Genomic DNA, 24,640 nt, shown 5'->3' with positions numbered 1-24,640 from the left:
AGTACACCGATTCACAGCGCAATCCCCCTGCGCATGTAGAGAGAGGAAAAGAGAGAGAGAGAGGAAGAAAGAGAGAGGAAGAAGGTGAACGGAAAATGAGGGAGAGAAATGGGTGTATGATCCTGAAGTTTGACGAGTTTCAAGGTCCAAGACCTGCATTATCCTGCATGATACCTACCTCCCATACGCGCCCCGGCCTGCGGGGGAATATCCTCCTGTCAACAGCGATGTCGACCAAAATAACTACTCTTCATACTGTTGACAACCTTGATACAACGAGAACGATGGACGCGTCGGCATCGTGCAACTGGCGCCGAAGGAAATTTTCAAATTTTATCGAGCGGTCAGGCGAAGACATCTCCATCGAAGGTTCATTACCTTACCGCGTGCGCACCTGGATTACTAATCTCCCGTCTTCCCCAGTTTCCCGCCTCCCAGCTCATCCTTCAGCTGCAGGTGGACACAACCCGTCCCTCCCTCCCTCCCTCCCTCCCTCCCCTCCACACACAGAAATTCGGCAGCTCGGCAAATCTAGGGGGCGAACCCGACCCTGCCCTGCCCCACCACAACGACCGGCGGCCCCGGAGCCTCTCAAGCCCCCGGTTCAACCGGGTGAAAAACACGCCGCCACCCGGACTCTGCGGGACCGCTGACCACCTCCAGAGTATGTGGGATAAATCTTCCCGCGCCGCCCAGCTACTTTATTTCCAGCTGAACAAATGGAGGCCTTTGCGCTGTAGCATCTATATGCATCACTCGCCTCAAGGCAGTAGCCTACACTGCCTGCGTACTCCCCCCACCCATCACCCACCCACCCCCCTCCTTCATCACCCCCAACCTCAGCCCCCTAATCAACGCCTGGACTTCGTCGCCGACGCTGCCCGTGCCACGCCGCCGTTGGCGCCCGGCTTCACGCCCCGCTGCTGCTGTTGCTGTTGATGCTGCTGCATCTGTTGTTGCTTGTCCGCCAGCCGCAGCTCCAGGTCCTTGACCCGGCTCCGCACGTCCTGCAGGCCCTCGGCCAGAGCGCTCTTGACACTCTGCGTCTCGCCTCCGCTCAACCCCGGGCCTGACGCGGCTCCGGAACCAGGCGGGCACGGCAGCGGCACCTTGGGTGCCTTCTTGCGCAGGTGCTTCAGGATGGCATCCAGGCGGTCGTCGTCCTCCAGCCTGGGGCGCCAATGGGGTGGTGGTGAGGTGTGGTGAGGTGGCAGGGTGGGGTGAGGGGGGTGTAGGGGTTTGGGGGGAAGGGATGTGGAAAGCAAAGCAAGACATAACTGCTGTCGAGGGGAGAGGGGAGGCGGAGGTGGCAGGATTGGCGACGGCGAAGAATGATCCAGCAAGGTGCGAGTGCGGAGCAGAGGATCTTAGTTCTTACTTAGTTGTTCTTTTCTCCCTCCCTTCCTCCTTCCCTCTTTTCCCTCCCTCCCTCCTTTCCCCCTACCAATCCCCCTCCCTCCCTGCCTCCCTCACTCCTTCCCTCCCTTCCCCCCCCCCGGCTCCACGCCATTCCTTACCGCTCCACCAGCCTCATCTCATGCAGCTTGCGGTCCACCGCCGTGAGCGTCTTCCTCAGCGCACTCACATCCGCCGTCCAGCCCTCACAGTCAAGATGCCGCCGCAGCTCTAACTGCCGGTTGGACTCACTCAGCCGGGCCACCTTGAGCTCCAGCTCCGAAACCCGCCTGTCGTACTGCGCCACGGCGGTGGTGTGCACGCTGCTCAGGTTCACCAGCTCCTCCTCCCGGGTCTTGAGCTGCATGCATGACGCGTAGGTATTTGAAGAGCGGGGGAAAGGCGGAAGCCCTCGGGAAGGGAAACACATACAGTGCTTCGGCGGTCGTTCCCGTTGGGGTACGGCTAAGTGCCCCTGGCCAGTGTCAGGCCCGGGTCGTTGTGTGACACACACATGTACATATATACATACGCGCAGATACATACAGACATACCTGCGCTCTGAGGTTGTTTGTGAGGTCCTCCACCTTGTTCTCCGCCTCCTGCTTGGTGGCACTCAGCTCCGCAGCTGCCCGCCGGCGCAGATCGGCGCTCTGCTCCAGGAAGGACTGCCGCTCGCGAGCCAGCGCAGCCTGGCACTCTAGAGCCCGCTCCTCAGCGGCCTGGCGCTCGCGGCGACCTAAGACCGACCAGGCATACAAACAGTGGACACAGAAGAGATTTGCGATGAGGTGATGTGGGTTGGGTTGGGTGATGTGGGTCGGGATGAGGAGAGGTAAGGTGAGTGGATGGGCGATCGGGGCGGATGCGTGGCGTGGGATGTGGAATGCGGAATATACACATCCCCGGGGATCACGACCCAATCCACGGCCGCAGGGGTGATAAGGGCGATAGGGGCGATAGTCGTTTTAAAATATTCCCTTAACCTTGGTTCTCCGTCCGCTTCCATCTCAATCCTCCTCCTCCTCTTCTTCCCTTCCAGCTCCCTCCTCCTACCGCCTCCCACATTTTATCCCCAACTTGGACCTCACCCAGTATGTAATCCTTTGTCGTGGTCCTCAGCTGCTGCTCCAGCCGCTGCAGGCGCTCAGTGGCCACCTCCAGCTGCTGGGTCAGAGCCCGCCGGTGGGCCTCTTCCTCTTGCTCGCGAATGCGCCGGTCCTCCTGAAGAGCCGCGATACGCTCCGCAGCCAACTGCTTCTGTGAGTGGTGGTGGTGATGGTAGTAGTGGTACCAGTAGGAGTAGGAATCGCAGTCGCAACAGGAAGGATGGCAGGAGTAAGGGTAGGGGTACGAGTAGGAATACGAGCGCTTACAGTAGTAGTAAAGGTTGCGAGCTCAGGGGAAAAGGAAGTGCGGACTGTTGAAAAAGGGCGGAAATGATAGCCAAAAAAAGAAAGAAACTGTCGAAGTGCAAAGCAATCAATGAATGGGCTAACGACACGCGCCTGGGGTGTTGTGCTGGGGTGCTGTGGGTGGGTGGGTGGGTGCGTATGTACATGTGTGTGCTTACGAAATACGAAGGGAAATGGGACAGGGTGGAGCGGTCCCCCACCTGCTCATTGAGCTGGGCGTGCAGGGACTCGATCTGCAGCAGCAAGTGATCAGTGCTGGGACCCGGTACCGCGGACGAGGAGGCGGCGGCCGCGGCCCCACGTCCCTGCTGCCCCGGCTGCTGGCGGGGCCCCTGCGCCGCATGCGGTCCCCCCGCCAGCAGCTGCTGAATGGTCTTCCGGTCCTGGATCTCCTGCAGCCGCAGGTCGTCGTTCTCGGCTTGTAGGGCCAGCAGGCGCTGGCGCTCGTCGAAGAGGAAGTTGTGTGCGTCACTGAGCGCCTGGCGCGAGGAAGGGCCGGAGGGTGGGAAAGCAGCGAATGTGCGAGGTGTGCACGGCATACGTCAGCTCCGCAAGCAACGTGGTTCAAGGTGATGCTGCTACAGAGCAAGCAATCAGGCAACGTGGCGGCGCAAGGAACGACGTTTAACCCAAAGAACCCGACGACTGGTCTATGCAGATTAAAAACATACTAGTGCCGGAGTTATATTCCGGATGCAAGTGCACGTAGAGAGGAGGAAGAATGGGGTTTAGCGCCTCCGGAAGAGAAGCAAACGAAAAAGAACCCCCATACGTGTGCGTGTGCACGTACTATCTGTCTTGGCATGTGTGCTTACAAAGGACTAAGACGTAAATCGGGAAAGGGGCGAGGAAAGTAGAGAAGCATTGGCGAAGAAGCGAGGGACGTGAAGAAAGGACAGTAAAGGACAAGAAAATAGACTGGGGAAAGTGCCAGCATATTCTTCGAGATGGGAGGACGGAGAAAACTAGCATGGGACGCGAGGGAGGGAAGGCGCGGGAAATAGGAAACCGTAGAAGGGGCATATAGAAGGCAATTTGACGAAGAAACAGAAGGGTTTGGGCCAAAACACATAAGCGACCCCGGGCCTGAGGAGTTCCCGCCGAACCACTGAGGTTTGGGCATGTACATGCTTGGCCTAAGGGTGCGAGATGAATTGTTAAGGCCAGGCCTGGTTAGGGGCAGTTCCTTGGTAAAGGAAGGGAGGGTGGGGAAAGGGTTTCGCGGTCCTCCTGCCGTAGTCGCGCAGGGAGGGGGGTGGGAAAGGGGTTACAGAAGGGAGAAGTGGGGCCGCGTGGTGATGGAGCTGCAGAATGTGGCGTCCCCTGACCTTTTGAAGATCCCGAACTTCTTCTGCCCGCTTGCGCGCCTCCCATTCCAGGACATGCAGCTCAGCGCCCTGCACCGCACACTGGTCAAGCCTTGAGAGAAGTTCCGCTCGTTCCGCCTCGAAGCCCTCTGCATAAGTTGCATGGTGCGATGGCGAGGCAGTGGTTGCACGTAGGGAACGCAAAGGTTGCCGAACTTGCAGAATTGTAGGATGACTCACCCAACCTGCTCTTATAGTATGCCATTAGCTCAGCCGTGGATTGTTCCTCAGCCGCACGCGCGGCTGCAAGTTGCTTGCTCTCCGCTGCGCGGACATCCTTCGCTTCCTTTGTCGCATTGGGCATCCCCAAACCGCTAATGTGAATTTGTGTAAAATACGAGTTCTGTCCCTATGATAGGCCTCAGTTCTTCTTCTGCAGTCTAGCCCACAGTCTTGCCCTCCCTTTTTCAGTTAGCCTGCACTATTCTTTCAGTATATTACAGTACAACCTAACCAAAAGGAGATTGCATACAGAGCACTAATGTCTCGAGCTGCTAACCATCCTTTTGCGTATGGCCGTTGACGTTTTCGATTGTTTCTGGTTCTGGATTTAGTTTACATAAGTATCCCATCCATCACAAGGTGCTGGTGTTATAATGCATGCTTCACATCGAGACAGCATACTCGCACACGAATAGCCTGTTGACTCAAAAAATTTTGCAAGTCAAGTTACTGGGAGGATTCGACAAAATGCGCTCCTACCTTTTACTTCTCCTGTTTCTAAGCGCTGTCGCTCATAATGTGAACGCCTCCGGATCCTTTAAGGATGTGCTGCAGCGTGCCAAGGAAGAGGCCAGCCATATTAAATCGCGCTTACGGGTGGGTGAAAGTCTGCTAGTCTGCGCTAAAATCCACGCGAAAATATCCTGTTCTTGATGGTCGGGCACCACGCTTTTAGCAGGGCGCGGTGTCCATATCTTGGGTAAAGGACACGTCGCATATGTCGAACACCGTACCAGCACGCAATACTGCCAGCTAACACGCTCACAGTCAAGCAGCCGTAGCGTGCGCTCTTAACGCTTACAAATACCCCACTGCCTGCTCCAGCTTGTGTTCTGCCCGCAACATTCAGCAACATCCCCCTACGCCCGTTTTCCGTTATTCCAAAACAGGACAAGGAACGCATGCAGGAGAAGCTGAAGAGCATGCAAAATGATCTGGAGGAGCTTTACAAAATGGCAGTAGCTGAGGCGCAACGGGTAGCAGGTAAGAGCCTCTTCCTGTGACGTGAGGTTTGAGCGCACATATGCGCACGATGTGCTCCCAGGTCTCTTTTTCGGCATTGTACGGAACGAAGTAATGAAGGGGCTGGTCTGCAAGGCCATTATCCATTCCCCGCAGGACCTCCGCCTGCGAATGGAACACCGAAATCACTGGGCCTTGTGTGCGCGAGTGTAATCCTTTCACGGGCAATACGCGTGGCAGTCCAGGGGAGAGGAGAGCGATGTGTGCGTGTGCGTGCGGTGCCGGTGATCGCCTGCGTAGGTTTGCTGCATCACTTCTTAGCTTGGCCTCCTTGGGTTTGTAGACTACTTCTCCTATAGTAATAGTTTCCAACCGGAGCGGCCGCGCAGGAGCATGCCGTAAACTGTCCACAATGCCGCTTCTTATAGCGTCCTGGTCCTGATCCTATGATGCTCTCTCATTTTTCCTTCCGACATATGGAACCCTTGCTTGGCTGGTCAGCCTCGCCTCTTGCGTGTCCTGCCCTCCTACCTACGCTCTTAGAGTGCTTGGGTTATACGATTAGGCGGTTATGTGGCCATTTGGTTATGCGTGCACCAATGGTCCTTCTGCAACAATCCACTGCAATGCATCTTCATTCATGCTTTGCATTAATTGCTTCATATTTAACAGGCGCTTTGTACTTTTGCTTTAAACCTGGCCCTGCGCAGAGCCCTACCTACAGGCAGGCCAGCAGTCCTGGGTTCAATTTCGTGCCCGTGCAGAGCGCGCCTCCGCGCGTGCTGAGACGTGGCTCCGGAACCAGTACAAGCGCGCCCTCGTGTTGCACTGGGCGGCGGTGGACTCTGTCCACGGCCACATCTCTTCTTCGGGGCTACCCAAGCGGGACATGGTGGAGAAGAAGCACGTCGCGACCGGTCTACTGGGTGCATACAGCGGCGTTATCGCGCTTGTCATGTCCCTGCTGCTCCGCCGGGCGTTCTGAAGACTCATCTGGTTTTATTGAAATTTGCCCGAACAAAAGTAAAAGGCATGCGAAGAAATTCTTTTATAGTAAGGGTTTTATGTGTGTAAATGTATAAAACGTGAGCTGTGACAAGAGAGATGGGACAATCGACTTGAGGGCCCGTGAAAGGGTTTAGCGAGTGCGGGGAAAGTGGACATGCATTTGGGTGGTAAACTGGGGATATGCTTTACATGGAACATGGTGTGATAAAGGTCATTGCCGAGTGGAATGTATGGAGGATTATTCGCCCTAGGGACAGGAGCTCCAGCGTCGGCTGAAATTTACTGCTGGTGACCACGGTGGTGTGGTTACGACGCGCCGGAGGAACGTATGTTTCCTGAGGGAATACTGTGATACTGTGCAATGGCGCGAATCCTTTGAGAGCTTGTCGAGCTTGTTTCATCCCGCTGCTGCAAAAAGGACAGAGAAGATGTAAGGCTTGCTGTGTGAGTTGCGGGATACGTAAACTATGTACAACTTGCATAACAGTTAAAGCATCCACTGCCCTTTTGACTCGTAAATATTGACAACTTGGAAGCAAGGAATGTTGCCAGGATGCGGTGAAAGCCCTTGTGGACAGACGATCTCGTCACGCTTATGCGTCTAGATTTTCAGAAGTAATATAAGAGTGACACGTAGATGAGCATATGCGGGGGAATACGTTATAAGCCTGAGGAAAAAGTGCAAAAAGTCACTTTGGGCACGGCACTTCCGACGTAGCCGCCAACGGTGTTGCCCAAAGCGTGTTCCAATAGTTCAGAGTTACTCTAATTTACTCTATTGTATCATAGGTCAAACCTTAATAATTGCTTTCCAACTTACGCCAACTGTTTGGCCAAACCTGCATATATCAATAACACCGGCTTGTTATTTGCCTGCTCCAAACTACCGCATCCAAGCGCCCTTTCCGTTTAGTTGTTAGGTCTGGGCGGTAACGACTGCTTAGCTTTCAGTACACTGTTTACAAGGCTTTCGGTTACTATGGTTTGAACTATCAGTCAACGACAGCTGTAGACCGAACAGCCATGGCACCGAAGCGGCGCGCTTCTGCAACGGACGATGGAGCCAAGGAGACAGACCATGCTACACCTGCCGGGGCGCCCGTAGACGACCTTGATGCTGAACGCCAGGAGAGGATGGCTCGGAATGCCGCTGCCTTGGGTGGGATGCAGTACCTGCTGAAGACCTCAGTGTCCGCACTCCTGGTTTGACACGCACAAATTACTCACGCCGGGGTACAACCCTTTGTGCCTCAGCCGCTATCGGCGTCGCAAAAGCCGTAAGGAACTTTACCCAAGCCGTCGCTGCGGAGAAGAACAACCATCGGGGGCCAGCTTCAGCAGCCCAGGTGAACATAACAGATTGCCAAGATGTCCCCCGAGATATTCCCTTCTCTCTCATCTTTGCTATAAGGTAGTCCACTTTACATCAAACACATTACGTCATGCTCCCTACACGCGCCCTTCCGCTGGCTGCTAGAGAATTGCGGCTAAGAGGCCGCGCGTTGTGGAGCGGAGGCTGCCACCGCGGCGGAGCCATCGCATAGCGGGGATGCCTGCCCCAAACCTTGTAGAACTCGATGACGATGGCAATCCCATGTATAGTGGTGGCGGCAGTGCAGAAGGTGATGGTAGCGGTGACGGTGAGGAGGCTGCCGGCGGCACCCACGGCGGCGAGCTGCTTGACCTGATCGGTAAGGTTTCCCCTACATTTGGCCGTTACCATAGTTATGACACCGTCTTGTTGCAATAATAAGTACATGTGGTTTGCATGTGGGGCCGGCTGGCTGCGATGAAGTGCGATGCTGCGTGATGATGAAAAGCGACTGGTTCTGGTTGGCATGCTTTGCGCCTGCTCCCCATCCCTAGAGCAATCATGTCCTCCAAACATTCATCAGCATCCAATGCTCACAGATCATGATGTGTTTCATTCATTATCCATTCATCATTTGCTCTGTCACCTAACAAATTTAGTTTTGTTTTGTGTGCCCACCTAGTCACAAGGCTTCCTGATTTCAACCTGCTTGCCTTGCGGTTTGCTCTACTTCCTGTCGAGCGTTGTCACAAGTTTAGCCTAGGTTTTGTTGTCCCCTATCTGCACGCCACGGATCGCGACGGCGCAAAACCACACTCACGTTAGAACGTCACGTCACACGCCATGCCTCTGTTTCCACTTCTTCTGCAAGGGCGCAACCCGACACAGCCCAACCACCTAAGGGGTTACCCTCGCGCCGCCGGGGTGGTGTGTTTCCCGGGCATGAAAAGGGGATGGGGAATTTCCCGCTCGTAGTACTGTGACTCGCACATCGCTCCGAAACCCGGAAATATTTTGCAGGCCGCAGTACGGCGAGTGTCAAACCGGCAGCGGCGGGGGAGGAGATGACAGAGGAGCAACGCGCAGCACTGGAGGCGCGGCGATGCTCGTCCAGAGGCCGTGGTCGCGGGCGCGTGTACGATAGTAACCTTGGTACGAGACGCTCGCATATACACACTCATTCTCCTCACTTCACCCATTTCTCATTTCACGCGGCCCTGTTTCTTTGGAAACGCACCCACCCGCAGCGTTTGGGCGCCCTTGCTGAGAAGCACGTCCACCTGCTCCCGCTTTTGACGTAAGCGATGTTCCACTTAGTTGTTGACCCATATCGCCCGGCCATGCCATGTCATGCAGGCCTCACCTGCCATTTCTGCCGCCAGAAGATGTTGTGTAGTGAGGAGGACTGTCCCCGGTGCAGCACCCGCAACAGCGCGGCACAGTGCCTGGGCAAGTCGACCTGCTCGAGCTGCAAGTCCGCGACGGGAATCTTCTGTCGCGCGTGCCTTTGGGTCAGGTGGGCTGCGTCGTATGTGTGCGTGGGGGGAAGGGAAGAGGCCCGCTGTCGTCGCTTCCTTGATGGGGAGGGCCTGTTTTGGGGTGTTGCTGCTGTCCATTCTCCGTGTTGATAAGTGTTTGGTTGAATATGAAATGTTTGTTGTGCTTCTGATCAGCATCGCTGTTGTCTCAGGCGTGGCGTGAGTCTGTCGCGCGTTGCACTTCCATTCTCGCCTACCTCTCTAGCAACCATCCGTTTTCTGCGAGCTCACGCCTCCTTGGGTGGATGATCTCGATGAAACTCGATTATGAAGGACCAAACCCGAAGCAAGAAGCTCCGAGACAGGAACCTCTCAACAGTTATAAGCCCCAACTGGTGCCACGCAGGTACGGTCAGGTTCTAGAGGAGGTCCGTGAAGACCCCGACTGGCTCTGCCCCCATTGCTACGAGAAGAAACACGGTAACTGGCGCAAGCACGGCTGGTTCTGCAACAGGTGCGGATGCAGATGGGTGGTGGGGACGCGCAACGGGACGGGCGCGGTGTGTGTTGTCTGTATGTTTTATGTGCGTTTTGTCTCTCTCGCGGAGACACACACACACACACCCCTTTGATTCCTTATGTCTTAAGTTCTTTTGCGCGCAGATGTCAGATATATATGGTGACTGTCTTCCGGCACTTTCGGGATGAGTGGGATTTTTTAAGCCCGGCGCCTGGGCGTCTGCCGCAGAAGTCCAGGAGGTGTCATGTGCCATGATCCTCTTGCTCTCTTCGCTAGTCTAGAGCAGTAGGGCACTGATAGGTCCTGTGAAGAAGATTCCCGAATTTACGGTTGTCCTGACCACTCACCACCCAGCCGTCCATGATTACTACAGCGTCTCCATCTCTATTTTACCATAATGCCTCGGCGTCATTTTCCTTGTCATGTGTTGTTGTCGTCCACTCCAAACAAATTAGCAATTTCTACCTTTCCACCGCTGCTGGACTGCGCAATGTGGTAAACTTGCTCATGTGCTAGACCCAATCCTGACCCAGATCAGTTCATCGACTTTTCCGTGGTTGTTCTGTCGTTTGAATGTCCCACTGTCTCCTCCTCCTTTTCCTCTTCCCTTCCGCCGCCGCGTTGGGAGCGCGCTTTAGCTCGATCTGCATGCGCAAGGAGGGCCGTCTGCCCACTGGCATTGCCTTCCATAAGGCCCAGGAGAGAGGCTACGCCAGTGTGGCGCACATGCTGCAGGTACGGCAGCTGGTTGACGTGTGGAGATGAGATGAGGTTGCGCCTGATGCTCACCTGTATGCATATGCATGTATTTATGTATGTATGCACGTCTGTGGAGTGCTCTTCAGGCAATTGCATTTCGTTTCCAATGTGTGTTGGTGTCGACGTGTAAGCGCCTTCCCCCCTTGCTTCTCACACACTTCCCTCAGGCCGCTGTGCTCAACATGGCGGAGGAGGGTGCCACCGGAGCCAAGCAGCGTGGTGGCGACGCTGCCGGCCACACCGGGGCCGACGGCTCTAAGGAGGAGGAGGAGGCTGGTAAGACCCCGCAGACTGGTGGATCGGGTGGTAAACAGGGTGCTGCTGCAGCCTTGGGTAAGGCAGTGGCGGCTTTGGATGATGGGGGCGTAGAGGTGGGGTAAGAGGGGGCCCCGGATGGATGGCGTATTTGATTTCCAGGTCGGTTCGGTTCGGATTTATTTATGGCGGGCGGGAGATTTGCAACCACCTAGCTGGAGGAAAGGAAAAAAAACCGCTGCGTTCTTTCGGGCTCATTTATTGTTGGAACGCCATCAATAGACTGCCAGTAGACCATGTGCACGTGTAAGTTAGGATGAGTCTGACGACGGCAGAGCGTTCATGTCTGGTTCGCTGGTTAGTGAAGTTTACTATTACAAGAGTGTGCCCTTCCTCTTTATGCTTTGTGGGGTGTTTTCAGCCCGCTAGCCGCGAACATCTAGCGTGTCCTCCGGGGCCCTCCCTTTGTGTGTCAACCTAATCCGTACTCAGTACGTCCTGTTTGAATGTGCCAGCTTACTATGTTCCTCGGCCTCGTTAAACCGACTGATCCGTGCACCGCGTTACGGTAAGAGAAGTTAAGAGGGAGGAAAGGCATTGCATGCCCGCACGAGTAGCAGAGCAGAGCAAGGTGTACTGCGTGCATGCATGAAGGGCATGGAAGGTTGAGCAGGGAGGAGGCGTGCTTACCGCGAGCAAGTGCAGCTGGTGTGCGTGCAGGTGTGGTAGGAGGAGTAAGTATGGACTGGCTGTGGGCTGTGCTTGGGCCGTGTGGGTCCGCCAGCTTGGCCGCAGACTGGCGTCATCCAGCGCCATTCGTGCCCTCTCGCAGCGAACTAAGACCCAAGAGAGCCAGACGTAGGGCAACACTGATCAACACGCATTGAGTATCCTTAGCTGTCAGTCTTCTGATCCGTGTATGTGTGTGTGGGTGTCCCTTAGTTTGTAGGTGTCCCGCAGCTCTTAACGGTAGCTCTTGGCTGGGAAGAGATTGCCCGCATGAGCTAACGACTGGACTGGTGTGACCCTGGACGACGAAGCCTCCGGATGGCGGCGTTACGGTGCTGCGCTGCTTGTATTGTGATCGGGCTATCTATACGGATTAGGATGGCATTAGCGGAATCCTATATCCCAAGGGCTGACGACCGACCAAATGTTAAATGAAGAAGTTCTAATGGAGGACTACGGACCCCGTGGACCCACCGGTGAACCTAGTTCTTTAATCTTGACTAATGCAGTTAGTCTCGGTAGACAAGCAGGTCTTGAGGCTACCAGATACCTATCTGGGAGACACACGGAGCCTCCAGGCCCTGTGGGAGAAAAGACCGCACGGGCTGTGCGGATTAACGGGAACACAGAACGTGGAACGGCGCACGCATTTGCAGGTCAGGAACTGTTGCTGTATTGGAGTACTGCTGCCGCGGCGGTGGAGTGGCGCACTACAGGAGCACCGGCACAGTGGCCCATTCCCTCTCTTCCTATCGAGACTGTGCCGTGAGCTGCTCCGTCGTGTGGGCAGGGCTGCCACCGCTGCTAGTACTCCATATGAAAAGGCCAAGGGCCTTCCGCGCTGCAGACGTCGCAAGCAGCCAGGACATCAGAACGAGAGGTTGCAGACAGTGGCCAACTGCGATCTGTCCGAGGCTCTCCTTCACTCATGGCCACAAAATTCATGCAAAAGACCGCAGGACTGTCGAGCCATGGGCATAGCTTCAATTAGGATGGTTGCAGAAGTAGAAAAGGAGGAGCACGACCAAAGAAAGGGTAAACAAGCGCTAACCGGAGCTAACAAGTCCGCACCCACTCAAGGCCACGACCAGACGAACGCAACCCACAGGTCATTAAGGCGAAGACGAAAAGAACCCAAGTTAAAAAGGAAACGGGACCAGAGATAGAGAAGTGGAGAAGGACAGGCCCTAAGCAGGAAGCAGCTACTGCAAACTTTGAATTCAGGAGCCATAGGACTTCCGTAGGAGGTGAACACCGCATACATTCATCACACCACAAACAGGATCGCCTTACAGCACGGAAATCTCAGCAAGAACCATAGCCAAAATGACCAAACTGCCGTTTTGTGCCGAACGACGGCTAAGGAGCTGCGCTGTACCTGTATCCGTATTTGTCGTACATTTCCTGCTTAAACAGCTCGTAAAGCCGCTCCACGCGCAGGCGCTGCTGTGAATCGGCGGCGGTCCCGAAGACCGCACGGTATGACAGCGACCGGGCATGAGGCACTGTGACGCAGAAGCGCCTTGTGAGCAGCTGTGGGGTGGCCGGGGTAAGCGGGTTCTTCTCTTGGACTTACTTTCAGTTTGTACGGGTTGGACCGCCACGCACACCAAGCCACAATCATTCCCTTAACCATCCTTTCACAGCCTTGCGCCCAATTTATCAACGCGCACGCACAAGCAGCCAGCCAGCCACCAATAACACTTACCCGGAACTCAAAGCCCATCGCCGCCATGTGGTACGCGTGCTGCACCTTATTGAGGCCGTAGCCCCGGAACCGCTCGTCGTACAACGGCACCTGCAGAGCGGAACCAAGTTGGCCATCAAAGAAAGTGCAACGGGTGCGACTTCCCACGTCTATACACAATTACACTCGAGGACACTTCGTGCAGTAACTCCACCCGGGTAACGTCTGACAGGACAAAATGCGTGAGTGCGGGCTGTGGAAGGACGCTGAAACGCTTGAAACGCTGCAAAGCACACGCTCACCTGATCGCGTCGTACAACTCCGTACGGCTCGAAGTACTCATGGTATGGTACAGTTATCCAGGGGGTACTGCTGCCCCTGCCGCTGGCAACCGCCTCCTCTTCCTCAAGTGCAGCCGCCCACCAGCGCTTGTAATCAATGGAGGGGATCGGCTGGGGATATCGGCCGCAATGAAACGGCCGTACTTCTCTTGACACCCGTTCCGTAGCTGCGGCAGCTTCAGCTGTGCTACTTGACTGAGGACTCGACTCGGATCCAGAATCCGATGCAGATCTGGATCCTGCACCGAGTGGAATGCGTTTGACCGCGGCGTACTGTGCCAGCTGCTGTACGGTGCGCGGCACCTCCGCCACTTGGCTGTCCGGCACCTCATCCACCGCCGCCGCTGATGATGTGGTGCCTTCGCCTTCGTCGGCACAGCCACCTGCCCCTTCGGCTGGCGTCAGTGCCACAGCGGCGGCGTCAGCTCTCGTTGCTGGAGAACCTCTTAGCTCGAATGCCGGCACCACCCACATCACCGGCCGCGGGTACATGTCCGACAGTTCCAGCAAACTGCGTCCCCAACTGCTAGTGCTAGCGCTGCTGCCGGAGCTAGTGTTACTGCCAGTATGGCACGATGCCCCAGCCAGCTGTAGCAGTTCCCCCCGCAGGCCCCGGCTAGGGATGAAGTCTCCATCCACCAGCCACACGTGACTACTGGTGGCGGCTTGAAGCGCAGCGTTGCGCAATGCGTTTATCGGGTACAAGTGCTCATAAAACATCTCGCCTTTCTCTCCACGCTTTTCATCGGTCAGCAACGGCACTGACGGTGGCGGTACGACACCAGGTAGCACCAGCGCCCCCTCGCGTGCGAAGTGCCACGCGTGGAGCACTGACACCGTCAGAACCCGCCGGTGCGGTGGCGGCGAAGGAGCCGTCGAACCCCCTTCCTCTCCCGCCGTATCACCGCCGGAAGGCTCTTCAGTTCGCACCAGCTGCGCTCTGAGGATATCCACCAGCGCGCGCAGGTGGTCGTGGTAAGCCCCGGCTAGCGGGTGGTCAGGGGGACATGGCAGATACACAGCAACGGAGACGGGGCCATCCCAGGCCAGGGCCTGCTGGGCGAAGCGGGGCCAGCGGTCAAGGCTGACCTGCGTGACGAGCTCAATATCGCGGCTGCCATGGCGCCCTGGGCCACTGGGGTCATTGCTGGCAACAGTGCTGCTGTGGCTGTCGCCTCGACACGCGGTTATAGCAGAGGCCCAACTGGCCCGCATGTGGGATGGGTCACTGCGGTTGCGTGCGGGGTTTTGGGTGGGGCCGGTGGAGGGCTGGGGACGCCATTGGTGTCGGGCAGCGCTGGCCGTGGTATGCGCGGGCGTCCTCGTAGGAGTGAGGATGTCTCGACACCAAGACTGACAACCGGAGCAGCTTCGATGGCTTCGCATCTTGCATCAGAGAACTTTTGGAAAGAATGTTATGAAGATTACTGTGAAGAATGTTATCGCTCAGGTTTCTTCAAGAAACTTGAAGTTGGGTCAATTGGTGAGTTTTGAACAAAGTGATTGCAGCCACACAAGTGGTAAGAATGATCTTACTTCATACAATGCTTATGGGCTTTACGTATCTATCTATATGTCTATTCTTGTTCGTCAAGCGAAGATTCAAAGTCCGAGAGAACCCTGAAGAAGACGTCGTTACCAAAAAGGATGGATTTGACTTTTCTGCGATGTCTTCTTTCCTTCACATAAACTGGACTTGCATTCCTTGCGGCTCGGGATCGGGACGACCCAGGGGACCTGACCATTACTGCAGCAGCTCTTACAACCCAACACCAACTTAGCAAAGATGACAAGTAACCAAGCACAAAGCTTCTTATAGAAACACGTCCATCGCATTTACTCATGGCCAGCGTAAATCAACGCCGATACCTTCACGAACACTCCATGGTAATGACACCACAGGACCAGATGTGCATCAGCCCCCCTTGCCACCAGGCCCCGTCACGCACAGGTTTCCGTCCACGCAACACTGCGCGTTTCCACACAACCTCGACTAGGCAAACAAAGTCTTTGAGCATGGACATACCCTCACACTTAGCACACGGCGCCAGTCAGACGGCGAGGGGCAATTGCAACAGAGCGACAGCAACGGCAACACTAAGTATCCGCGACGCAAGCATCAAACCAATTTCTTGCATACCCAGTTCCGAACAAAGCCCGCTTTCCATCTTATCGAGCCAGATTCGATCGCCTGTTCATCATTTCGGCATTGGCGATGGCTTGTCAGACGCGGCGCAGCAGTCCCGGTGAGAATCCGAAAGTAGACGAGACGCTTTAAGGACCGTCGATATACACCAACGGGTTGCGGAAAGCAAACAAGCTGTAATAACTTGTCCCGTTTTCTGCACCGCGATGATTCCCGTCCCGTCCGGAAGGTTATATCTGTCAACAATGCGGTCTCACGAAATGAAGTACTTCCGGATCTGAGATGCTGACACAGAGCAGGTTACGGGACAAGGCGCACCGCCACCCACACCAGGAAATCAATTAGCTCATTAGCTAACAACCGTGCTCACTCCGCTACCACAGGAGCGAATGCAATGCCAACGCCCTTCAAAACATCGGTCAAAGAAACCACCATCATTCCGGCTAGCAGTAAAAAAAGTGGGCGCCATCGTCCACTCCCTTCCCCAGTAAGTTGTCCCGACAGCTCGAACTGTGTCCCCTCCCAGCCCCCACCCGCCCCCTCCACAAGCGTGTCCTCAGTTGACGTTATTCCGTGACGATGCTCGTTGGTCGTACATGCTTGACCCCGCCGTTACAACAGTCAAGTGCCCACACCCCACATAAGGCCCCAACAACCCACTTGGCCGCTGTAACCCCAAAGCAACGTAACTTATTGCTCGATACCGCGATTCAACCACATGACGTCAAAACAACAGCTAAGCCACATGTCACACATCACCTTACTGCACTACGTCCTTGTCTTGGAAGGTGAGAGGACGGAACCCCTACGTCCCGTCCTCTCAAAACAACCCCACTTCCGGAACGCCAACCCTTCCCCATCCGCACAGTAATACCGCAGCAGACAAAATTGTTGCCGTGTGGCCCCTCCTCCATCGGGCACCAGGCACCGGGCGCGGAACCTGCGTCTCAGGTCTTCTTTCCGTCCTCCCCAGCCGCATGTCCATTAGGAAGTTGCCGCCCTTCCCAATGCCATGATCGTGTCGCCCACAGACCGGCTAAGTCACCTGTACTTGCTTCACCACCTAACTGACAGACAGTCACCGATGGTAAGAGCCTTCGATGGTAGGCGCCTTGGCGCAGTAGGGCGGGCTACCAATGGCCAGGTGAGACCCCCATGCGCGCCCGACTCCTCTCCCAAGCAGCGACAAGGCAATCACGTAAAACCCCCCAAGCCCCACCCCGTGCGTCCAAATTTCCAAACTGAGGCACAGCAAAGGAGAGGCGCGGGAGGCAACAGATACCCTCCTTCCTTGGAGCGAACTTAGGAACCCGCCGGAAGCTCAAAGCTGCCCAGCCGACCACAATGACACACAGCCATCGCGGTAGGCAAAGCCTAAAGGCGGCTCTGCCGGGCGGCGCTTTCTCGCGGCAAATCATCACGTGGGAAGCGGTCCGGCGCCGGGAGTTCCGTATACGCGTTGCCGTACCCTCAGTACTGGTCGTAAGGCCCGTGCCCGTCGTTGCCCGTCGGAGCGCTGCCGTACCCTCCCGGCAAGCCCATAGTCCCCGAGGGTAGCCTCACGCCGCGGCTCGCTGCGGCTGCTGCCGCCGCTGCCACGGCGGCCGCGGCAGCCGCGGCCGCCTGCTGCCCGTCAGCCACAACGCCCTCGCCGGCCTGCAGACGGGTTGCGGCCGCGGCGGCTGCGGCGTCGTTGGCGAACCCGGCAAAGCCGCCGTTGGCAGCAGCTGCGTAGCCGACAGTGCCACCACCGCCTTCCATCTTGACATCCTTTTGCAGAAGGGACGCGCACGTGCGAACATGACGACGCGCGGACAAAAGGGACAAGAAGGGCCGGGCATAAAAGGCATCAAGCAGAGGCCGCTACTGACTGACCACTCACATATTCATTACGTGCGTTTACCCCTATCGCCTGGCTTGTGTTCCGACTTTCCTCAGTTGGATTTGCTGTCCTTCAAAGAAGTGAGGTGCCGAACCTACTCGTGTATGTGGAAATGGAAGTGAGACGCACCACCCACCGCCCAATACCTGCCCTAGACTTACAACTCGTGCCGCTAGCTGCTGCTGATATTGCTGCTGTTGCACAGCCGCCGCATTGGCGACCAGCTGCTGTACTACAGCCAGTCGCGTGCTCGGGTCCGCCGCCGCCACCGCCGCCGCCACTGCCGCCTGCTGTGACCGAGTCAGGGCGACCATGTCCACGTGGGGGCTTACTTCCGGTCGCTGCGGGGCCGGTGGTGCGGGCGCCGGAGGTGGCGCAGCAGGGCCGACGGCGGCAGCACCGCCGCCACCGCCCGTGCCTGGCGGCGGCCGCACCCCGGCATCCATGATCGGACCCGCGGCCGCTGCGGCCTCCTGCGCCTGAGCTTGCGGCTGTGCCTGAACTTGGGTTTGAGCCTGAGCCTGCGCCTGAATCTGAACGCCCTGCATGTCCTCCGACTGCAGATGACCACCGGGACGAGGGGGGGCTCTGGGGTTAGTGGTGGAAAGGAAAAGACGGAAGTAGACCCGGAAGTAGTTCCGGATCAGAACCGAAACGCAAATGGCCAAGGCAAGACCACAGAAGGACTGGTAGGAGGATGGAGTGATAATATGCGGTGATTGAACGAAGGAGTCAGCTGGAAAACGGCGCATACAGCAGGGCAAGGGCGGGGACGGCATTGGCACCTATGCTGAAGTCGGCGGCAGCGGAACGGCACCGCATACCCATGTTTCCACCCAACCCCGCCACACACACACCTGGTCCGCACCCCGGCTACCCCCTCCTCCTCCTCCCGCAGCACCAGCGGCCCCGGCGGTGGCGGTGGCCCCCTCCGCAGGAAACCTGCGGAACAGCCTTCCCCCATGCAGCGACGAAGGGTCGTCTCCAAAGCCCCCCCGGCCGCTGCCCTCCTCGCCGTCGCTCTCATCACCCTCACGGACCCTGCTCCACCAGCATCCAGACCCGCCAAACCGTCCGCCAGCCACGGTAGGCCGCATCCAGAGAAAGAGAGGAAGGACGGGGAAGAGGGGACGTGCGCGCAATGCAAGGGATCAGTAAGCTGTTGCTGTTGTTATTATTGCTGCTGCAATATTGGACATATAAAAGAGTGGTGGGAAGGCAGTGTCTCGAGGCCAGGACAGGCCCGTCACACCATCTACTCATGCTCCGTATCCACACAAACCCAACGTACACACCCGACGACGAGGACTCCTACTAGAGGTCCCCCTCGGTTACCATTCCATCCACCAGCCTCCAGCTGCCTACCTGGGCTGCTCCGCGTCTGAAGCCTTCGCTCACTACACTAGGACCTCCGGCGTCCCCCGTTCGTGCGTTCCGACAACATCATCCCAAACCGATTTCCCGCGACATCCCTCATATCACCCTACACCCAGCCCTTTCCCCACCTGCGAGCGTCCGTGTGCGCCTGGCCGCCCCCTCGCACGTCCGGATCCTCCTCCGGAAGCCCCTCCTCCGCCTTCACCCTCCCCATGCGGGGCGGCACATAGGCCATCTGGGCGCTGGGTACTGGCGGCAGGTGGCTCAGGTGCTCCAACACAGCGGTCTGAGGAGCAGACGAAAAGGAAAAGAACAACCAAACGGGATTTTTGGCGGGAGCGGACAGAACCGAGAGGGGAGGGGAAACTGAAAATGGTGAAAAGGAATGCAAGAGAGGTGGGGAGTGAGAGAGAGAGGGAGATGGAGATACGAGGGCAAGATAGGGCTAAAGAGATTGCACGGTAAGAAGGATCCGTACGGCTACGGAAGGCCGGAGTTCCGATCTCCACGCTGCCCAACCCCACACCTCCGCGCCCCGCCTGCCCTGCTCCACCCACCTTGATCTGCTCCAGCTCTTGCCGCTCATTGGCGTTCTTCATGTTGGACACAGCGATACGCAGCCGTTGGGTGTCTAGATACCTGCGGGGGAGGGGGACAGGGGACGGGAAGGGACCCGTCACGTGAAGGGAAAACAATTACCGGGCGTCCGATTGTTGTTGCAGACTGCTAGAGTTCAAAGCAATGACGGGGTGAGTGGATGGGGGGGATTCGACCAGCCAAGAGCAAGACGTGCGGGGAACATCACCCCGGGGTGTGGTGTGGCAGCTTGGTGGTGGAACGGGGGGAGACGGGCAGTCTAACGAGGTTGTGTGATGCGGTGCTTTACCTTGCTCGGGGAAAGGCACACACGGAGAGATCATCTTCCACGAAAACACCTTCCCGCCAACCTGTCTTCCCCACCCCCAATTTAGATTCCCCAGACCCCTCTTACATGTTGAAGTCATCCAGGGCCTTTTCAGGAAGCCTGCGGAGCAACAGCGACATCCCGTCCGGGGTGCCACCAGGGGCAGCAACAAGTTCAAGTATGAAGCCGGAAGGAGCGGAAGGAGCCGTAAGGCAACAATGGGTGACACGGACGGCCAGAAGACGCCAGCTTGGGAGACATATGCAAAATTTGTTGAACTACGGGACATTTATACAGTATTACATCTACCCACCAACCCAGCCACTCACCCACACTTTCGTGTGTCAACCCAAGTGCAGTCACTCGCCTAACCCCCTACCACTTCGCCCACTCACCCATCCGGGAGGTCAATGTTCATCATCCGACCCGTCTCGTAGCACCAGCACCGAGCCACGTTTCGCAGGGTGTAGCCGCCGCCACCCAGGATCACCATGGGCACATTGAACCTGATTTGGGTTGGAGTCAAAAAGAGGTAAAAAAACCATGTATCCAAACGCAAACATCAGCGCATTTACAACGACAACGGCGGTGGAAAAGCCGTGGTACCAAGCAGTAGCGAAACCGGCAGAAGGACAGAAGGGGAAGGGAAAGACGGTATCTGGTGGCCGCTGCCTTCGGTCGCCGCCACGACCTGGGTCCATTCCTGCCTGGCCTCGCTCCAACTTCTCCCCTTTTTGAACTGCCTGCATCACGTTTGTATCTTATACATGTGCTCAACACGCCCGGCCCCCACACACCTCTCAGCTCTTCCCGGAGCCCACCCAGCACCCCAATCACCCACTTCGCCAGGAACTCCAGGCAGTTGCTGTGGCCCTCCAGTGACAGGTTGAAACAGCCCAGGCGGTCACCCGACAGCGAGTCGGCCCCGCAGCACATCACAATGGCGCCCGGCTGGTACATCTCCATCACCTAGCGGACGGGAGGAATGGAAGTGAGGGGGCGGAATGACGGGATGTGAAAGTTTGAAAAAGGGTCAAGGGCTAAAAAGCGGACTGCAGGTTCGGCGGTTCGGCAATGATGCGACTGAGGGTACAGGGGTACGCCAATGCCGAGTCAGCGGCTGGGGTTGCGCCATGCTAAGCAAGGGCAGACCATTGCTGCACCAAAGCTCAAGGGCTGATGTTAGAACGGGCGCTCATATTACTCAGCGATGTTGCGCTTCCTTCCTTGAGCAAACAGCCCGCGATCCCTTACACTGCTGCCGTTCCCTAATTCCAATGTGCGCGGTTGGATCCCCTTCATCGCTTCCTTAACCCCCCTCGAACCCCTACACCACCCGCACCAAGCCATGCAGAGCTCAACATGTTACCTTCTGCATGATAGGTTCATACACCAGCCGGTACGAGTCATCGTCCATGCCGTCCTTTAGCGGCACGTTAACCGTGTAGTACTTCCCCTTGCCGTACCCAATGTCATCCAGCGCGCCAGTACCAGGGAAGAACTCGCCGTACTTATGGAACGACACCTGTGGGTACACAGCGCCAGAACCTGTCAGACCAGAAATCCGAAGCCCAGGGTGAAGCAACTGCTGCAGCGTGGCTAGCACCCCATCCTTGCAGTCGGCATTCCCCACTTAACTCAGTTGGCTATCTGCCCCTCCTACGTCCCTTGGATAGTCGTTACGGCACGTGCCCATAACCCCCGCAAGCGAGCAGCAAACATCGCCATCACCCCACGACCGCCCCTGTGCTCCCTTTACCCCACCCCACCCCTAGATTCATTTGTCTTTTTTTATCTTTTTCTTAAACCAACCCTCCCTCGAGTTGTAGCGCCTCTCGTCTCACCGTCATTACTCGGTCAGTTAGGTAAAACGCCTCCTCCACGCCATCCCCGTGGTGGATGTCAATGTCAACATAAAGGACGCGCGCATACGTCTGCGGTTGCACCGGGGATCGGGTCGTCCGCAGTGAGTGCGACAAGAGTACGGCTAATTTAAGTGCGCCAAAAAAGCCGGCACTGCGCCCCCATCACTGCTCCATGGAAGCTATGAAAAAAGCAGTGGCGAACTTTGGACGAACTTCACAACGAAAAATTGGCCGTATGCCAGGACCGCAATAGGGAGATCGGCCCGTGACTGGGAGTTGCATTTTAACATGCTGGCCATCATCCGCGTCATTATCCGCACAGCCTGACACCCTGCCGGTCTCCTCGAGTGTCCCGAGGACAGCGATTGCCGCATGGCAACGGCGCCACCACACAGGCCACTACCTGCCCCTTGCTCTGACCCTTCTCTCCCTCCCTCCCTCCCTTCACCGCTCGCACCCTCCCTCGTTCGGAGCCCTGCACGCACATCGGTCTCCCCTCAGACAGACCCAGTCATTCTTCCTCATCCCCAATTTTCCTCGCCCTCCCTCAGGCCTAGCCAAGCCTTTCGCGCTTAGGTAACGTCGGGGCCCGGCCTTGTTCTGCCTAGCCGCCCCTTCCCTGAGCCCCTCTTACTCTGTACGGTTTCCCATCCCTCTTCCCCTTGTTTGATTCAAAGCCCGTGCAGCGCATGGGCGCACACGACGCCCACCTTGAGTAGCTCGAGGATAGCCATGACGATGTCATTCACATAGCAGAACCCCGATGCCTCCGCCTTCTTGGCGTGGTGCATACCACCTGCGGCAGTTGAATTAGGAGTTGCCCCCAGGAGGGTAAGAACATGCGAAAATGTGGAAGATGGGAAACCAACCGGTGCACGTTAACAAGTACCGACAGGTTGATCGACGTGTCAGTTGTTTACTGTGTGGAAGCAGCAGGCCGGCCGGGACCAAGGGTTATGAAAAGACCGCAACGGACACGGCTGGTGGGTCAGGGCCACATGTGAATCACCACCTGTGGGAAACTGCAGGCGGGAGCGCTTGATTCTACGACCGCTAAGTCTGACATGGCATATGTTGTGTGTGTTAACAAACGTATAGGAGGGTGTGGCAAGAGCGACGGGTCGAGCCGCAGAACGCAAACTCCATTTCGGCGTGTGGTGCCATGGCCTAATGGTGCAGGACGACTTGTCGAGACAAGGAGGGGTCAGGGCTTGGGTGCTGAAAATCTGGCGCATCTGTGGGAAACAAAACCTCTTAACGCTGCCCATAATGAGAACATCGCACGAGGGAAGCGGGAGGATAGTGCGTTGTGGTGATCGCTGCTGCAGCTGCCGCTTGGCGGACATGCCCTGTGCGCATGGGTCTCTGAGAAACGAAAGCACGCTCTCAAGGATCACCATATAACTATGGACCTTAACTGCTGGAAATTCGGGTGACCTGATTGAACGCACAGCCTCCTTAAACAGAGCTCTGACCAGCCTGCATGCACCTACCGGACCAGTTGAATGAGATTTCCGCGGCGCCGCTCGCCAGTTGAGCAGCTCCATCAACTGATCCCCCAGCGTACACCTGCACAAATTGTTACGAGCTGAACACCGTGCCCGCTAGTGTCCCGAAGACGCAAAACAGTTCCTCCTCAACTCACCTGACAGTACTCGTACAGCCCGTCGAAGACCGGGCAGTCAGCTTCTCCAGCTATGCCCATGTTAAAGCGTCGAAGCTGCGTCATGTTCTCGTCAACCATATTCGGTGTAACTCCCCGCAGAAAGTTGATGTAATCTGGGTCAGTGGGCGGGAGGGGAGCTGGTTGGCGGCCTTTAAGCACAGATAAGCCCTTAGAACAGGTTGGTTTATTAGGCGTCCCCTATATGAGGCCAGGTCCTGATAAGGAATAAGGGCCGGCGAGAATGCCCCTAGCAACGCCGCAGTCCCGGCAGTCTACGCGCAAGCATGCCTCAAGCCGGTTTACACGTAGCATACCGTCTGCATGGAACTGCGTTAGCTCCTCAAACTCTCTGGCGCGCGGTCGCTGAACCATCATCTTCTTGGTGAGCCCATAACTGTCAACCAGCGTGTAGCACATACGCGCTCTGTGCGGTCGCATAGGATTGCCACCACCGTAACAATAGTTGCCAATATCGTCATCATAAAAGTAGGCTACTACTTTCTCAGCTGGCTTCATGTTTGCGGCTACTCAGTTGCGTTGCTCAGTCGGTCTTCAACACTAAAGGATAGACCCTATTCCCTCCTAATCCATGTATAATGTGAAAGAACTTATGTGTAGCAGGCTATACTGGACTTCGAGACAGCATGCTTGAACCAAAACTTCGGCTCCGAAACAGGCCATGAGCCAAAGTTTTTAGAAGCCCACCCAAATCATATGAGCAGGGTTGTAGAAGACTGCTTGCAGATAGACGTAAGTAACCGTGTAATTCCATAAGAACACTGGACGACTGTACCCTCTCAGCCGGTGAGTTTGACGACAACCCAAGTCATGCACGCGGCCCCGGCGATATCCTGACATGAGCAGGGTTTCGTGAAGAGATCAACTGTTGCAAACCTGAGGCTGGGCTCAAAGCGCGTAGATAGCCACAATGTGAGTAATTCGGTCATCTTTACTGTCTTCTTAATGTGCTTTGGCTGTAGGAAATTATAGCCCACGTTCTTAATGCATCTGGATGCGTCGAGTGGGACTCTATAAAACACATCTCAACGCAATAATTAAAATTGGACTGTGACCCAGGGGTCAGGATGGGTTGGTGAGGTCGCTAGAGCAAAAATAACGCAACGTATGAATATTGGCCTGCGGTGCCGCTGCACGAAGGTGTGTTAGTTTTCGTGGAACGCATAAGTTCCCGCCATTTCCCCATAAGGTGTAGGGTGGTGTGACCCTTGTGCGCCACAGCAACAAAAGCATAAGAACAGCCGTCTTGCTCCTCATCCTTATCACATAAGTCCCATTGTCTTTTACGTTCCTTGTGATGCTTCCGTCCAGTATGCGAAAAGGTAATTTGA

General features: G+C 56.4%; 4 protein-coding genes across 4 annotated transcripts; 2 read left to right on the top strand and 2 right to left on the bottom strand.

Moving 5' to 3' along the window:
• Window positions 1-851: 851 nt before the first annotated feature.
• poc11 (centriole protein) lies at window positions 852-4,481 on the bottom strand (the record flags this gene model as incomplete). The annotated part of the gene is made up of 7 exons (XM_002955595.1): window positions 852-1,170; window positions 1,518-1,756; window positions 1,950-2,134; window positions 2,487-2,655; window positions 3,011-3,289; window positions 4,139-4,266; window positions 4,358-4,481. The coding sequence occupies 7 exons, from the start codon at window positions 4,479-4,481 to the stop codon at window positions 852-854; spliced, it is 1,443 nt and encodes a 480-aa protein (XP_002955641.1).
• Window positions 4,482-4,786: 305 nt separating this feature from the next.
• Window positions 4,787-6,533, top strand: VOLCADRAFT_106922 (uncharacterized protein). The gene is made up of 3 exons (XM_002955657.1): window positions 4,787-4,996; window positions 5,290-5,383; window positions 6,073-6,533. Exons 1-3 carry the CDS (start codon window positions 4,868-4,870, stop codon window positions 6,345-6,347), a joined length of 498 nt encoding a protein of 165 aa, XP_002955703.1. The 5' UTR covers window positions 4,787-4,867; the 3' UTR covers window positions 6,348-6,533.
• An 860-nt stretch (window positions 6,534-7,393) lies between these two features.
• On the top strand, window positions 7,394-10,819 carry VOLCADRAFT_121447 (uncharacterized protein; the record flags this gene model as incomplete). Its single annotated transcript, XM_002955656.1, has 7 exons — window positions 7,394-7,529; window positions 7,625-7,716; window positions 7,848-8,061; window positions 9,039-9,198; window positions 9,567-9,674; window positions 10,319-10,415; window positions 10,607-10,819. The coding sequence occupies 7 exons, from the start codon at window positions 7,394-7,396 to the stop codon at window positions 10,817-10,819; spliced, it is 1,020 nt and encodes a 339-aa protein (XP_002955702.1).
• Window positions 10,820-18,962: 8,143 nt separating this feature from the next.
• Window positions 18,963-23,807, bottom strand: VOLCADRAFT_66043 (uncharacterized protein; the record flags this gene model as incomplete). The annotated part of the gene is made up of 10 exons (XM_002955594.1): window positions 18,963-19,142; window positions 19,414-19,495; window positions 20,156-20,266; window positions 20,602-20,729; window positions 21,130-21,285; window positions 21,605-21,694; window positions 22,336-22,421; window positions 23,119-23,194; window positions 23,271-23,404; window positions 23,606-23,807. The coding sequence occupies 10 exons, from the start codon at window positions 23,805-23,807 to the stop codon at window positions 18,963-18,965; spliced, it is 1,245 nt and encodes a 414-aa protein (XP_002955640.1).
• Window positions 23,808-24,640: the final 833 nt, after the last annotated feature.

The sequence above is a fragment of the Volvox carteri genome, assembly GCF_000143455.1.
Source record: "Volvox carteri f. nagariensis unplaced genomic scaffold VOLCAscaffold_53, whole genome shotgun sequence".
NCBI lineage: Eukaryota > Viridiplantae > Chlorophyta > Chlorophyceae > Chlamydomonadales > Volvocaceae > Volvox > Volvox carteri.
This window is presented reverse-complemented; position numbering and strand designations above follow the sequence as displayed.

Bases quoted from the DNA above. Each gene is read 5' to 3' on its own strand.
- VOLCADRAFT_106922 (XM_002955657.1), top strand. From the start codon at position 4,868: ATGCGCTCCTACCTTTTACTTCTCCTGTTTCTAAGCGCTGTCGCTCAT. The intron at 4,997-5,289 runs GTGGGTGAAAGT...ATTCCAAAACAG, and splicing joins ATATTAAATCGCGCTTACGG to GACAAGGAACGCATGCAGGA. The intron at 5,384-6,072 runs GTAAGAGCCTCT...GGCCCTGCGCAG, and splicing joins TGAGGCGCAACGGGTAGCAG to AGCCCTACCTACAGGCAGGC.